The sequence below is a fragment of the Hypanus sabinus genome, chromosome 18, assembly GCF_030144855.1.
Source record: "Hypanus sabinus isolate sHypSab1 chromosome 18, sHypSab1.hap1, whole genome shotgun sequence".
NCBI classification, from domain to species: domain Eukaryota; kingdom Metazoa; phylum Chordata; class Chondrichthyes; order Myliobatiformes; family Dasyatidae; genus Hypanus; species Hypanus sabinus.
This window is the reverse complement of record NC_082723.1, coordinates 65,009,519-65,021,784: the sequence shown is the minus strand read 5'-3', so window position 1 is coordinate 65,021,784 and position 12,266 is coordinate 65,009,519. Positions and strand designations below refer to the sequence as shown.

Below are 12,266 nucleotides of genomic sequence, written 5' to 3'. Positions count from 1 at the left end.
ACACCAGCGTTTTCTGCCCCTTAGTGTTATGCAGCTCTACCCATATCGATTCCACATCCTCCAGGCTAATGTCCTTCCTTTCTATTGCATTAATCTCCTCTCTAACCAGCAATGCTACCCCACCTCCTTTTCTTTCCCATCTATCCCTCCTGAATATTGAATATCCCTGGATGTTGAGCTCCCATCCTTGGTCACCCTGGAGCCATGTCTCTGTGGTCCCAACTATATCATATTCATTAATAACTATCTGCACATTCAATTCATCCACCTTGTTACGAATGCTCTTCGCATTGACACACAAAGCCTTCAGGCTTGTTTTTACAACACTCTTCGCCCTTATACAATTATGTTGAAAAGTGGCCCTTTTTGCCCTGGATTTGCCTGCCTGCCACTTTTACCTTTCACCTTACTATTTTTTGCTTCTACCTTCATTTTACATCCCTCTGTCTCTCTGCACTTGTTCCCATCACCCTGCCACATTAGCTTAAATCCTCCTGAACAGCAGTAGCAAACTCTCCCCCGAGGACATTGGTTCTCGTCCAGCCCAGGTGCAGGTGGGACATGAGGTGCAAGTGTTTTTTTTTAAACTAAGAGAGGTGAATGCCTGGAATATGCCGCCTGGTATTGTCACAAGATCACAAGACAAAGGAGCAGAAGTAGCCCATTTGGCCCATCGAATCTGTGCTAGAGACAAATACATTTGAGTCCTGTAAGAGAGGTTTGGATAGGCACACAGGTGCAAGGAAGATGGAAGGACACAAACATGGTGTAGGTAGGAAGGATTAGTGCTTGGTGCTTCTCATTTGCCTTTCAGCTGGTTCGGCACAACATAGCGGGCCAAAAGTGCTGTACTTTTCTAGGACTGGGCAAATGTGCAACTTCAACAGGTTTCATGAAAGGGAAAAATCATGTGCAACAAATCTATCAGAAACTTTTATCCGCGTAACCAAGGAACGATCATAGGTCTTGGAGTATTGTACTTTCTGAAAGCTTTAGACAAGGTCCTACAAATGGAATTAATGTACAAGATTAAAGTACATGGGATTTGGAGTACTATATTGGCAGAAGTTCAGAATTGGCTGACAGATATGCAGGAAGACAAATTTCAATGCCAGAGGATTTTGCCTGTACCACCCTCGAGATATGGTAGAATGATAGTCAGAGAGCCACAGCATGGACACAGGCTCATCAGCCCACTCCCAACCACCTATTTACACGAATCTTCCACTTTCCTCAACATTCCTCACTGGGCACTATTTACAGTGGCCAATTAATCTTTGTGATGTGAGAGGAAACCAGAGTACGTCGGCACAGACACAGGGAGAACGTGAAACCTCAGTCAGGACTGAACTCTGGGCACTGTGAGGCTGTAGCTCTACCAGCTGCTCCACTGTGCCATCCTTTCAGATCAGGAGGACCCAGAAGACCGTGAAAGCCTATGAGATTCTTGAGCATACAAGGCAATGAAGCCAGGTCTTTATGAACATACTCAAGGGAATCAAAGGAAATGAAGCAGAATTATGAAAAGAGGTTTAAAAGTGAAGGAACATGTTCTATAGTGAAGCACACGGAAAAGGAAAATGCCCCAGAATGCTTCCCATCTCCTGTGTTTCTGTCAATGTGCCTTTTCGCATGGAAGATCAAATACACCAGAGCATCAGAGGGAGAATGGTCACTGTGCTGTTAACACATTTCCTCAAAACCATGTAATCAAAAGCTAATGACGTACTATTGACAAAAGCTACTGAAATCTGAAATATTTCAGCAGGTCAGGCATACTTGTGAATAGAGAAACAGAGTCAATATTTCTGATCAAAGACCTTCCTTCAGAACAGCAGAAGAGAAAAAAAACTAAAACTTGAGAGCTAACTCTCTCCCAGTTCTGATGGAAGGATCTTTGACTAAGCAGTATAAGATGCAGATGAGGAGCAATTTTTTCTCTAGGAGTGTTGTGAATCGCTGACCCAGAGAATGTGGAGACTGCGTCACTGAATTTATTCACGGCCAAAGCAGACAGGTTTGGTTTCTAGGAAAGAACTGAAGGGTCTCCTGTATTTTGATACAGGCTGTGGTTAGATTATTAGACTATTAAAAAAAACTCTGGAGAAATGGGAAAAGTATCAAAGAAGTACCATGCATTGAGGTTAGTAATGAATTTTATAGCAAATCTTACTCAAGTAAAAAGGTTTCCTAATTTAACTGCAGAGTATCTAGATTCACTTTTAAAAAGATACAAAATAACTTAACGAATTTATCATTCTTGCCAAGATGATATAATAAAGCAAAATTTCATTATCTAACCTTTTCAGCTCAGAGATCTGAGAATTTGCATCATACAGTTTATCTTCCGTGGTATTCAAAGCTCCCTAAGCAATAAGATAACAAAAATTATTGACCATGTCTACATTTATACATGGTCTAGAGAAAATAAGTTCAACTTCATCAGGGTGCACAAATTACAAAAATACAAAGTTCAAAGTAAAATTACTATTAAAGTACATATATGCCACCATATACAACCCTGAGATTCATTGTCTTGCTGGCATTCACAGCTAATCCAAGAAACACAATAGAATCAATGAAAGACCGTACCCAACAGGACAAACAATGTGGAAAAGACAACAAACTGAGCAAATACAAATGACAAAAATGATAATAAATATCAAGAACATGAGATGAAGAGTCCTTGAAAGTGAACCCATTGATTGTGGGCAAGTGAAACTGGTGGAATCAGACCAAGGCCCCTGTACCTCCTTCCTTATAGCAGCAGTGAGAAGAGGGCATGACCTAGGTAGTGGAGGGCTCATGGATGCTGCTTTCCTGTGAAAGTGCTCCATGTAGATGTGCTCAATGGTGGGGAGGGCATTACCCATGCTGGACTGGGCTGGGCTGGGCTGCATCCACTACTATTTGCAGGAATGTCCACTCAGGGGCATTGGTATTTCCATACCAAGCCATGATGCAATTGGTCAATATACTCTCCACCACCCATCTATGGAAGGTTTTAAAAAGTTTAGATGACATGACAAATCTTTGCAAGCTTCTAAGTACAGGCACTGCTGTGCTTTCTTCTTAACTGCATTTTGCAAGTACTTAGATATTGATTGAAATGTAGGGGGATAGGATGGCTTTATTTTCTTTGCAATATTAGAAACTGATAAGTGACTGTCTTTTGCCCCGTGCTGTGTGTTACTATTGGTACAGTGTTCTACACCTTGGCCCCAGAGTAATGCTGTCTCTTGTGGCTGTGTTCATGGGTATTGCTATATGGTTGAATAACAATTAAACTTGAATTGAATTGAATTGACAAGTGCTTGAACAAGAAAGATGTAGAGGGATATGGGCCCTAATGTATGTAAATGGTATTTGCCAAGATAGACTTCATGGGCAGTGTGGAGAAGATGGACGAAAAGGGCCCTCAATGCCATATGTTTCTATATCTCTAATATAACATGTTTAATAGTATCACATCAAAATATGTATACAGTACATAACCCAGAGATTCCTCTTCCCTACAGACAGCCACAAAACAAAAACCGTGGAACCTGTAAAGAGAAACATCAAACCCCCAACATGCAAACAAAAAATATGCAAATGGCAATTAAAAAAACAAATGAAAAACACAGAATACAAAACACCAGATCAGAAAGACATCAAAAGAGTTCAGGTATATCTCGTTCCGTTCAATCCTGCACTGCATCTCTCGCTATCTGTAGGCCGCAGTGCTAGTCCGCCCCGAGCAAAAATGCACAAAAATAGCAAAAAAAAACCAGAAACACGTCATAACATGAACTAAGGTAACATGGAAAATCTACTTTTACATAGCAAGTGGTGTGGTCTGAACTGCAAAGCCTACTGTGGAGGTAGTTTCAAGGATAGCAGTTAAAAGAGGCTAAATAAATAATTGAAAGGAAAAGATAATTAGCATAATAGGGAGCAGAGAACGAGGGCCTAAGGATTGCTTTTGAATCAAACTGCACTGTTCAGCCGGGCCAAATGACTCCCCTTTCATACATAACTGGTCCATGAACACAAACTGCAAACAGGGTTGGAAATTACCTTGACTCGCTCATGTTCTTTTCCCAGTGACTCGTACTCTGTAAGCAACTGCAACACAAGACCAATTTTTAAAATTAAAAATTAAATTCTTTACAAATTAAAGAATGATAGACCTCCACAATAAAAATTGTTCCCAGCAACAATTTAGAGCAAACAGTAGTTCTGTTGCTCTTTTTCACTATCAAACTGATACAAATAAATTCTTCACTCACATCCTGTAGCATTTTGTGTTCTTGTTTCAGTCGGGCATCTTTATTATCGGAGTGTTTGTATGCCCGTTCAAAAGCTTCTTCGAGGTCTTTCAGCCTGCTATTGAGTCTGTTGACCATGTTATCTTTCTCCTTGCTATCTTTTCGCATTTCATCCAGGCGCTGCTGCAGAGCCTTAGCTGCAGTACTGACTGCATCGTAGCGTCCAGGCCACTCAGCCTAATCAAAAGCACAAGTGTAATTTCCAACTGTTAGGAAATAAAATGGGAAAAAGTAAAGCAAGGAACAACTGGCATTGTTGTGGATGGTACAAGATTCTTATTCTCATCATAGACATTTTCTAATCTATAGTCTGAACTTCAATTTTGATCAAGATTTGACAGTAGTATTTGATCTCAAGTATATACAAATTCTATTCTTTTACTCAGTGACTGCTACCCACCAACTGCATTTCCATCAAATAGTTCTTGTTCTCAAGGTCCCGAATTCGCTTGGCAGCTTCGGTTAGTGCTCCTTCCAGTTGTTCACATCTGAAAATTCATAGTAACTATTAGAAGTCCTGCAATAGTTTCATAAAGTTATTGACAATATTCATTAAACAACACCCAATGCTAATGGGCAATCAAATCTGCCAGAGTTTTCAATGCAGGGATGTAGAGTAAAAGTAACTCCAAGTTCCCATTGCTCTTCAGAATGCACTGACCGTTTTGTAAAACGTACACGTGTGGATGTCAAAATAGAATTATCTGCAAGAACTCTCGTGTCTCAGTTGAACCACCAGAAAAATGTCAATGCCCAAAGAAATTTCAGGAGGGTCATAACCATAATCATTCCAAATTTTATCAACAGCGGGACTTCAGAGAACTCGAAAGAAGGCTGAAAAGCAGGACTTCCAGGGTGGTTATCTCTGGTTTGCTTCCAGTTCCTCGTGCTGGAGAGGGCAGTAACAGGGAGATAATGGATCTGAATGTGTGGCTGAGGAACTGGTGCAGGAAGCAAGGATTTACATTCTTGGACCACTGAGATCTGCTTTGGGGTAGGGATGAATTGTACAAAAGGGAAGGGTTGCACCTTAATAGGCGGGGGACGAGCATTCTGGCAGACAGGTTTGTCACTGCAACATGGATGTGCTTAAACTAAGTAGTGGGGGGGGAGGGGATGAACTGGAAATATAAGGATGGAGTTAAAGGGAAAGTTAAAATAAGTTAAAAAGGACAACAGAATCAATGGAGTAGAAAGCTCAAGAAGAGATCATACAGTATGGCCAAGTGAAATAGGAATTGATATGAAAGGAGAGTGGAGTAACAAATTAAAAGTATTATATATGAATGCACGAAGTATAAGGAATAAAGTAGATGAACTTGAGGCTCAGTTGGAAATTGGCAAGTACGATGTTGTGGGAATAACTGAGACATGGTTTCAAGCGGACAGGGCCTGGGAAATGAATATTCAAGGCTATACATCGTATCGAAAGGACAGACTGACTGGCAGAGGGGGTGGGGTTGCTCTGTTGGTGAGGAATGATATTCAGTCCCTTGTGAGGGGGGACATAGAATCAGGGGATGTAGAGTCAGTATGGATAGAACTGAGAAATTTTAAGGGTAGAAAGACCCTAATGGGAGTTATCTACAGGCCCCCAAACAGCAGTCTGGATGTAGAGTGTAAGTTGAATGAAGAGTTAAAATTGGCATGTCTCAAAGGTAATGATACAATTGTCATGGGGGATTTCAACATGCAGGTAGACTGGGAGAATCAGAATGGTACTGGACCCCAAGAAAGGGAGTTTGTGGAGTGCCTCCGAGATGGATTCTTAGAACAGCTTGTAATGGAGCCTATCAGGGAGAAGGCAATTCTAGATTTAGTGTTGTGCAATGAACCGGATTTGATCAGGGACCTAGAGGTAAAGGAACCATTAGGAGGTAGTGACCATAATATGACATGTTTTAACGTACAATTTGAGAAGAAGGGAAAATCGGATGTATCAGTATTACAGTTGAACAAACGGAACTATGGAGCTATGAAGGAGGAGCTGGCCAAAGTTTAATGGAACAATACCCTAGCAGGGAAGACAGTAGAACAACAATGGCAGGTATTTCTGGGAATAATGCAGAAGGTGCAGGATCGGTTCATTCCAAAGAGGAAGACAGATCCTTAGGGGAGTAAGGGGCAGCCATGGCTGACGAGGGAAGTAAAGGGCAGTATAAAAATAAAAGAGAAGAAGTATGACATAGACAAGATGAGCGGGAAACCGGAGGACTGGGAAGCTTTTAAAGAGCAACAGAAGATAACAAAAAAGGCAATACGCCAAGAAAAAAAATGAGGTACGAAAACTAGCCAAGAATATAAAGAATAGTAAAAGCTTCTTTAGGTATGTGAATAGCAAAAAAATAGTTAAGACCAAAATTGGGCCATTGAAGACAGAAACGGGTGAATTTAATATGGGGAATAAGGAAATGGCAGACGAGTTGAACAGGTACTTTGGATCTGTCTTCACTAGGGAAGACACAAACAATCTCCCAGATGTAATAGTGGCCAAAGGAACTAGGGTAAAGGATGAACTGAAGGAAACTTATATTAGGCAAGAAACGGTGTTGGATAGACTGTTGAGTCTGAAGGCTGTTAAATCCCCGGGACCTGATGGTCTGCATCCCAGGGTACTTAAAGAGGTGGCTCTAGAAATCGTGGATGCATTGGTAACCATTTTCCAATGTTCTATAGATTCAGGAACAGTTCCTGCTGATTGGAGGGTGGCTAATGTTGTCCCACTTTTCAAGAAAGGAGAGAGAGAGAAAACAGGGAATTATAGACCAGTTAGCCTGACGTCAGTGATGGGAAAGATGCTGGAGTCAATTATAAAAGAGGAAATTACGACACATTTGGATAGCAGTAGAAGGATCAGTCCAAGTCAGCATGGATTTATGAAGGGAAAATCATGCTTGACTAATCTTCTGGAGTTTTTTTGAGGATGTAACTATGAAAATGGACAAGGGACAGCCAGTAGATGTAATGTACCTGGACTTCCAGAAAACTTTCGATAAAGTCCCACATAGGAGATTAGTGGGCAAAATTAGGGAACATGGTATTGGGGGTAGAGTACGACATGGATTAAACATTGGCTGGCTGACAGGAAACAAAGAGTAGCAATTAACGGGTCCCTTTCAGAATGGTGGGCTGTGACCAGCGGGGTACCGCAAGGTTCGGTGCTGGGACCGCAGCTGTTTACAATATATATTAATGATTTAGATGAAGGGATTAAAAGTAACATTAGCAAATTTGCTGATGACACAAAGTTGGGTGGCAGTGTGAAATGTCAGGAGGATGTTATGAGATTGCAGGGTGACTTGGACAGATTGGGTGAGTGAGCAAATGTATGGCAGATGTAGCTTAATGTGGATAAATGTGAGGTTATCCACTTTGGTGGCAAGAACAGGAAGGCAGATTACTATCTAAATGGTGTCAAGTTAGGAAAAGGGGAAGTACAATGAGATCTAGGTGTCCTTGTTCATCAGTCAATGAAAGCAAGCATGCAGTAACAGCAGACAGTAAAGAAAGCTAATGGCATGCTGGCCTTTATAACAAGAAGAATTGAGTATAGGAGTAAAGAGGTCCTTCTGCAGCAGTACAGGGCCCTGGTGAGACCCCACCTGGAGTATTGTGTGCAGTTTTGGTCTCCAAATTTGAGGAAGGACATTCTTGCTATTGAGAGAGTACAGCGTAGGTTCACAAGGTTAATTCCCGGAATGGCAGGACTATCATATGTTGAAAGATTGGAGCAACTGGGCTTGTATACACTAGAATTTAGAAGGATGAGAGGGGATCTGATTGAAACATATAAGATTATTAAGGGATTGGACACGCTGGAGGCAGGAAGCATGTTCCCGCTGATGGGTGAGTCCAGAACTAGAGGCCACAGTTTAAGAATAAGGGGTAGGCCATTTACAACAGAGTTGCGGAAAAACTTCTTCACCCAGAGAGTGGTGGATATGTGGAATGTTCTGCCCCAGAAGGTAGTGGAGGCCAAGTCTCTGGATGCATTCAAGAGAGAGTTAGATAGAGCTCTTATAGATAGCGGGGTCAAGGGATATGGGGAGAGGGCAGGAACGGGGTACTGTATGATCAGCCATGATCACAGTGAATGGCGGTGCTGGTTAGAAGGGCCGAATGGCCTACTCCTGCACCTACTGTCTATTGTCTAAGCACTCCATCATCTCTTAAAGTATGGCATCGAATTTTTTTTAATCAATAGAGGGGTAGAGATAGCCCAGGAAATTATAGACCAGTGAGTCTTACTTCAGTGGTTGGTCAAGATTTATGAACATTTGGAGGGGCATAGTTTGGTTAAGAATTGTCAGCACAGCTTTGTGAAAAGCAGGTCATGCCTTACGAGCCTGATTGAATTTTTTTAAAGGATGTGACTAAACACATTGATGAAGGTAGAGCAGTAGATGCAGTGTATATGGATTTCAGCAAGGCATTTGATAAGGTACCCCATGCAAGGCTTATTGAGAAAGTAAGGAGGCATGGGATCCAAAGGGACATTGTTTTGTGGATCCAGAATTGACTAGCACACAGAAGGCAAAGAGTGGTTGTAGATGGGTCATATCCTGCATGGAGGTTGCTGATCAGTGGTGTGCCTCAGGGATCTGCTCTGGGACCTCTTTTCTTCATGATTTTTATAAATGACCTGGATGAGGAAGTGGAGGGATGGTTTCGTAAAGTTGCTGATGACACAAAGGTTGGAGGTGTTGTGGATTGTGTGGAGGGCTGTCAGAGGTTACAGCGGGACATCAATAGGAATCAAAACTGGGCTGAGAAGTGGCAGATTGAGTTCAACCCAGATAAGTGGGAGCTGCTTCATTCTTGTAGGTCAAATATGATGACAGAACATAGTATGAATGGTAAGACTCTTGTCAGTGAGGAGGATCAGAGGGATCTTGGGGTCCCTAGAACACTCAAAGCTGCTGCACAGGTTGACTCTGTGGTTATGACAGCATATGGTGTATTGGCCTTCATCGACTGTGGGATTGAGTTCAAGAGCCGAGAGGTAATGCTACAGCTATACAGGACCAGGTCAGACCCTGCTTGGAGTACTGTGCTCAGTTCTGGTCACCTCACTACAGGAAGGACGTGGAAACCATAGAAAGGATGCAGAGGAGATTTACAAGGATGTTGCCTGGATTGGCGAGCTCGCCTTATGAGAATAGGTTGAGTGAACTTGGCCTTTTCTCCTTGGAGAGACGGAGGATGAGAGGTGACCTGATAAGAGTTGTATAAGATGATGAGAGGCATTGATCATGTGGAATAGTCAGAGGCTTCTTTCCAGGGCTGAAATGGCTAACATGAGATGGCATATTTTTAAGGTGCTTGGAAGTATGTACAGAAGCGATGTCAGGGGTAAGTGGTAAGTGCATGAAATGGGCTGCTGGCAATAGTGGTGAAGGCAGATACAATAGAGTCTTTTAAGAGGCTCCTGGATAGGTTCATGGCTGGAAAAATAGAGGGCTATGGGTAACCTGAGGCAATTTCTAAAGTAGTACACGTTCAGCACAGCGTTGTGGGCCAAATGGCCTGTATTGCTCTGTAGGTTTCTATGTTTCGATTTGCCCTCCAGGCTGTGTTGATCAAGTAAAATACAATCCTGCCAATGTCCAATAGCGCATTATCCTGATCTATCTGGGCCATCATGCTGTTCACCAGGTTAAAGTACATTCCTGTTCTTGTGCCTGTTGAGATTTGTTTTTTTATTATTTTAAACAATTGCAGCCTTTTTAATGTGTAATATAACTATACTAGAGAAAAAAAAACCTACCGCCAAGAGAACTACAACCTTGTTGTGGGGTTAGAGGCTTGCGTGACTCAATGACCTGAAGAGCTATGTGCTTTGACTCTTGGTAGGGTTGCCCATGCCCAGGTCAAAGGGTAGAGGCCAGACTCACGAGTGGTCCACTGGTCCTTGAGCTCACCTCAGGGCAAACAACCCTGACTGGTCAAACAAAAATTGTTACGAGAACAGCAATGATAAATCCTTCCATGCCTGTGTGCAACAGAGAGAGATGGAGGACCCTCATTGCTACCTTAAGCGCTAGTGGCGTAACAGGCAGTAAGCAAGAAAGAGCATACATTTTGGTTATATTCCAAATAACATTAAGCACAAGAACAGCAAGTAATTTGCTTTTTTAAAATTTTATTTTAATTTATTTGAAAACAAAAGCTACCTTTTTGAAAGATTCTGGTTCTGTTTTTCTGCCTCAGATACTGCAGAAGGTGAACTTAAAGTATCCAATTTCTCCTTTAGGCTGCTGATTTCTGCCTCGTAGTAAGCTCTAATGTCAGCCACATGCCGTGCATGCTTCTCACGCAAGTTTAGGCGAGCACTGGAAGTAACAAGTTTAAAAAGAGAATATGAATTCACGTTTATGATACAGAAATAAATTGCAGAGATCAGAAAGTTTAATAATGAAAGTCAGGATGGAGATGTATTCAGATTCAGATTATTGTCATTTAGAAACCACAAATGCAATGCAGTTAAAAAATGAGACAACGTTCTCCCAGAATGATATCACAAAAGCATATGACAAAACAGACTACACCAGAAAATCACATAACATTTGGCAATCCCCAATCCAGAGTCCGGAGAGGTTGCTGCATATTAATATCGCGCTACCGTCTAGTGCGTTCCACGGAAAGGAGCTCCAAATCCACCAGACAAACAAGACCAAAAACTAAAGCTACAAGACCTGCACAAAACCACATAGTTACAACATATAGTTACAACAGTGCAAACAATAGCATAACTGATAAAAAAAAACAGACCATGGGCACAGTAAAAATAGTCCAAGATGTTAAAGGACTAAGTTCAAAAGAAATCACCACAGTTTCCAAAAGTCCCCAGGGTCCTGACAGACTCGCCATCCCACGCCGGTGGCATAAGGGAGTACCCCCGCTATGGACTTCCAAGGTGCCGCCCGACTCAGCCTTGCAGACACAGCACACAACGAAAGCGACCTGAGTCTGTCGAACCTCCGAGCCGAGGGCCATCTCCTCCGACACAACTTCTCCAAGCGCCATCCTCTGCCGAGCGTGTTAAGACGGCCCCGCCAACGGCCATCGGCAACGCAACCCCGAAGACTGGGGGCCTGTTCTTCCCAGCAGAGTCCCGTACCTCACAGCAGCAGCAGCAACAAAGAAGGTCTTCCTGGAATTTCCCGATGTTTTTCTGCGCTTCCACGTCCATTTTCAATCAATTATGATTGCGCACAGCACCCCACTTCACAAGTAACAGATAATCAGTTCCGGAGTGGCCGCAGCAAGCTGCGTCACACCACTATCTTGGATCTCAATCTCTACCAATGGAGGTGTAACGTGCTCCTTCTTCACTAGCCTGTAGGTTACCCTTAGGCAAAGAGTAGCACCTGCTTAGATCCCCACCCGACCCCCATTCAGGATCATGTGAAGCCATGGGAGTAGGTGGTGGATGGTCGTATGAGCAGCCAGTGCATATCACAAGCCCAGGTTATGCGAACACTGATACCAGGAACACAATCTCCAAAGGGTATCGATAATGGCTGGCGTCACCGTCTTGTAAAGACACTGCTCTGAAGGTGGCAATGGCAAACCACTTCTGCACAAAAATTTGCTGAGAACAATCATGGTCATACATGTGTTGGCACAGGGCCAAGTGGTTTGGTCTAGTGATCTGAAGGTCGCTAGTTCGAGCCTCAGCTAAGGCAGTGTGCTGTGTCCTTGAGCAAGACACTTAACCACACACTGCTCTGCGACGACACCGGTGCCAAGCTGTATCAGCCCTTGCCCTTCCCTTGGACAACATCAGTGGCGTGGAGAGTGGAGATTTGCAGCATGGGCAACTGCCAGTCTCCCACCAGTCTCCCATACAACCCTGCCCAGGCCTGTGCCCTGGAAACTTTCCAAACCACAAATCCATGGTCTCTCTAGACTAATGGATGCCTATTATTATATACGTCTTATGACATGGCACAT

At 42.8% G+C, this 12,266-nt stretch overlaps 1 protein-coding gene across 6 annotated transcripts in view; it reads right to left on the bottom strand.

The window, feature by feature from the left end:
- The window catches only part of LOC132407697 (M-phase phosphoprotein 9), a 105,647-nt gene that overhangs the window by 49,628 nt on the left and 43,753 nt on the right, over positions 1 to 12,266 (bottom strand). For all 6 annotated transcript variants that reach the window (XR_009516560.1, XM_059994556.1, XM_059994553.1 and 3 more), the window contains 5 exons: positions 10,484 to 10,642; positions 4,711 to 4,798; positions 4,272 to 4,487; positions 4,060 to 4,107; positions 2,302 to 2,366 (listed from right to left, as the gene is read on the bottom strand). Coding sequence is in view for 5 of the 6 variants with exons in the window: in XM_059994556.1 (XP_059850539.1) it covers positions 2,302 to 2,366; positions 4,060 to 4,107; positions 4,272 to 4,487; positions 4,711 to 4,798; positions 10,484 to 10,642 (576 nt within the window). In the remaining variant the exon portion in view is untranslated. The remainder of the gene's footprint in view (positions 1 to 2,301; positions 2,367 to 4,059; positions 4,108 to 4,271; positions 4,488 to 4,710; positions 4,799 to 10,483; positions 10,643 to 12,266) is intronic.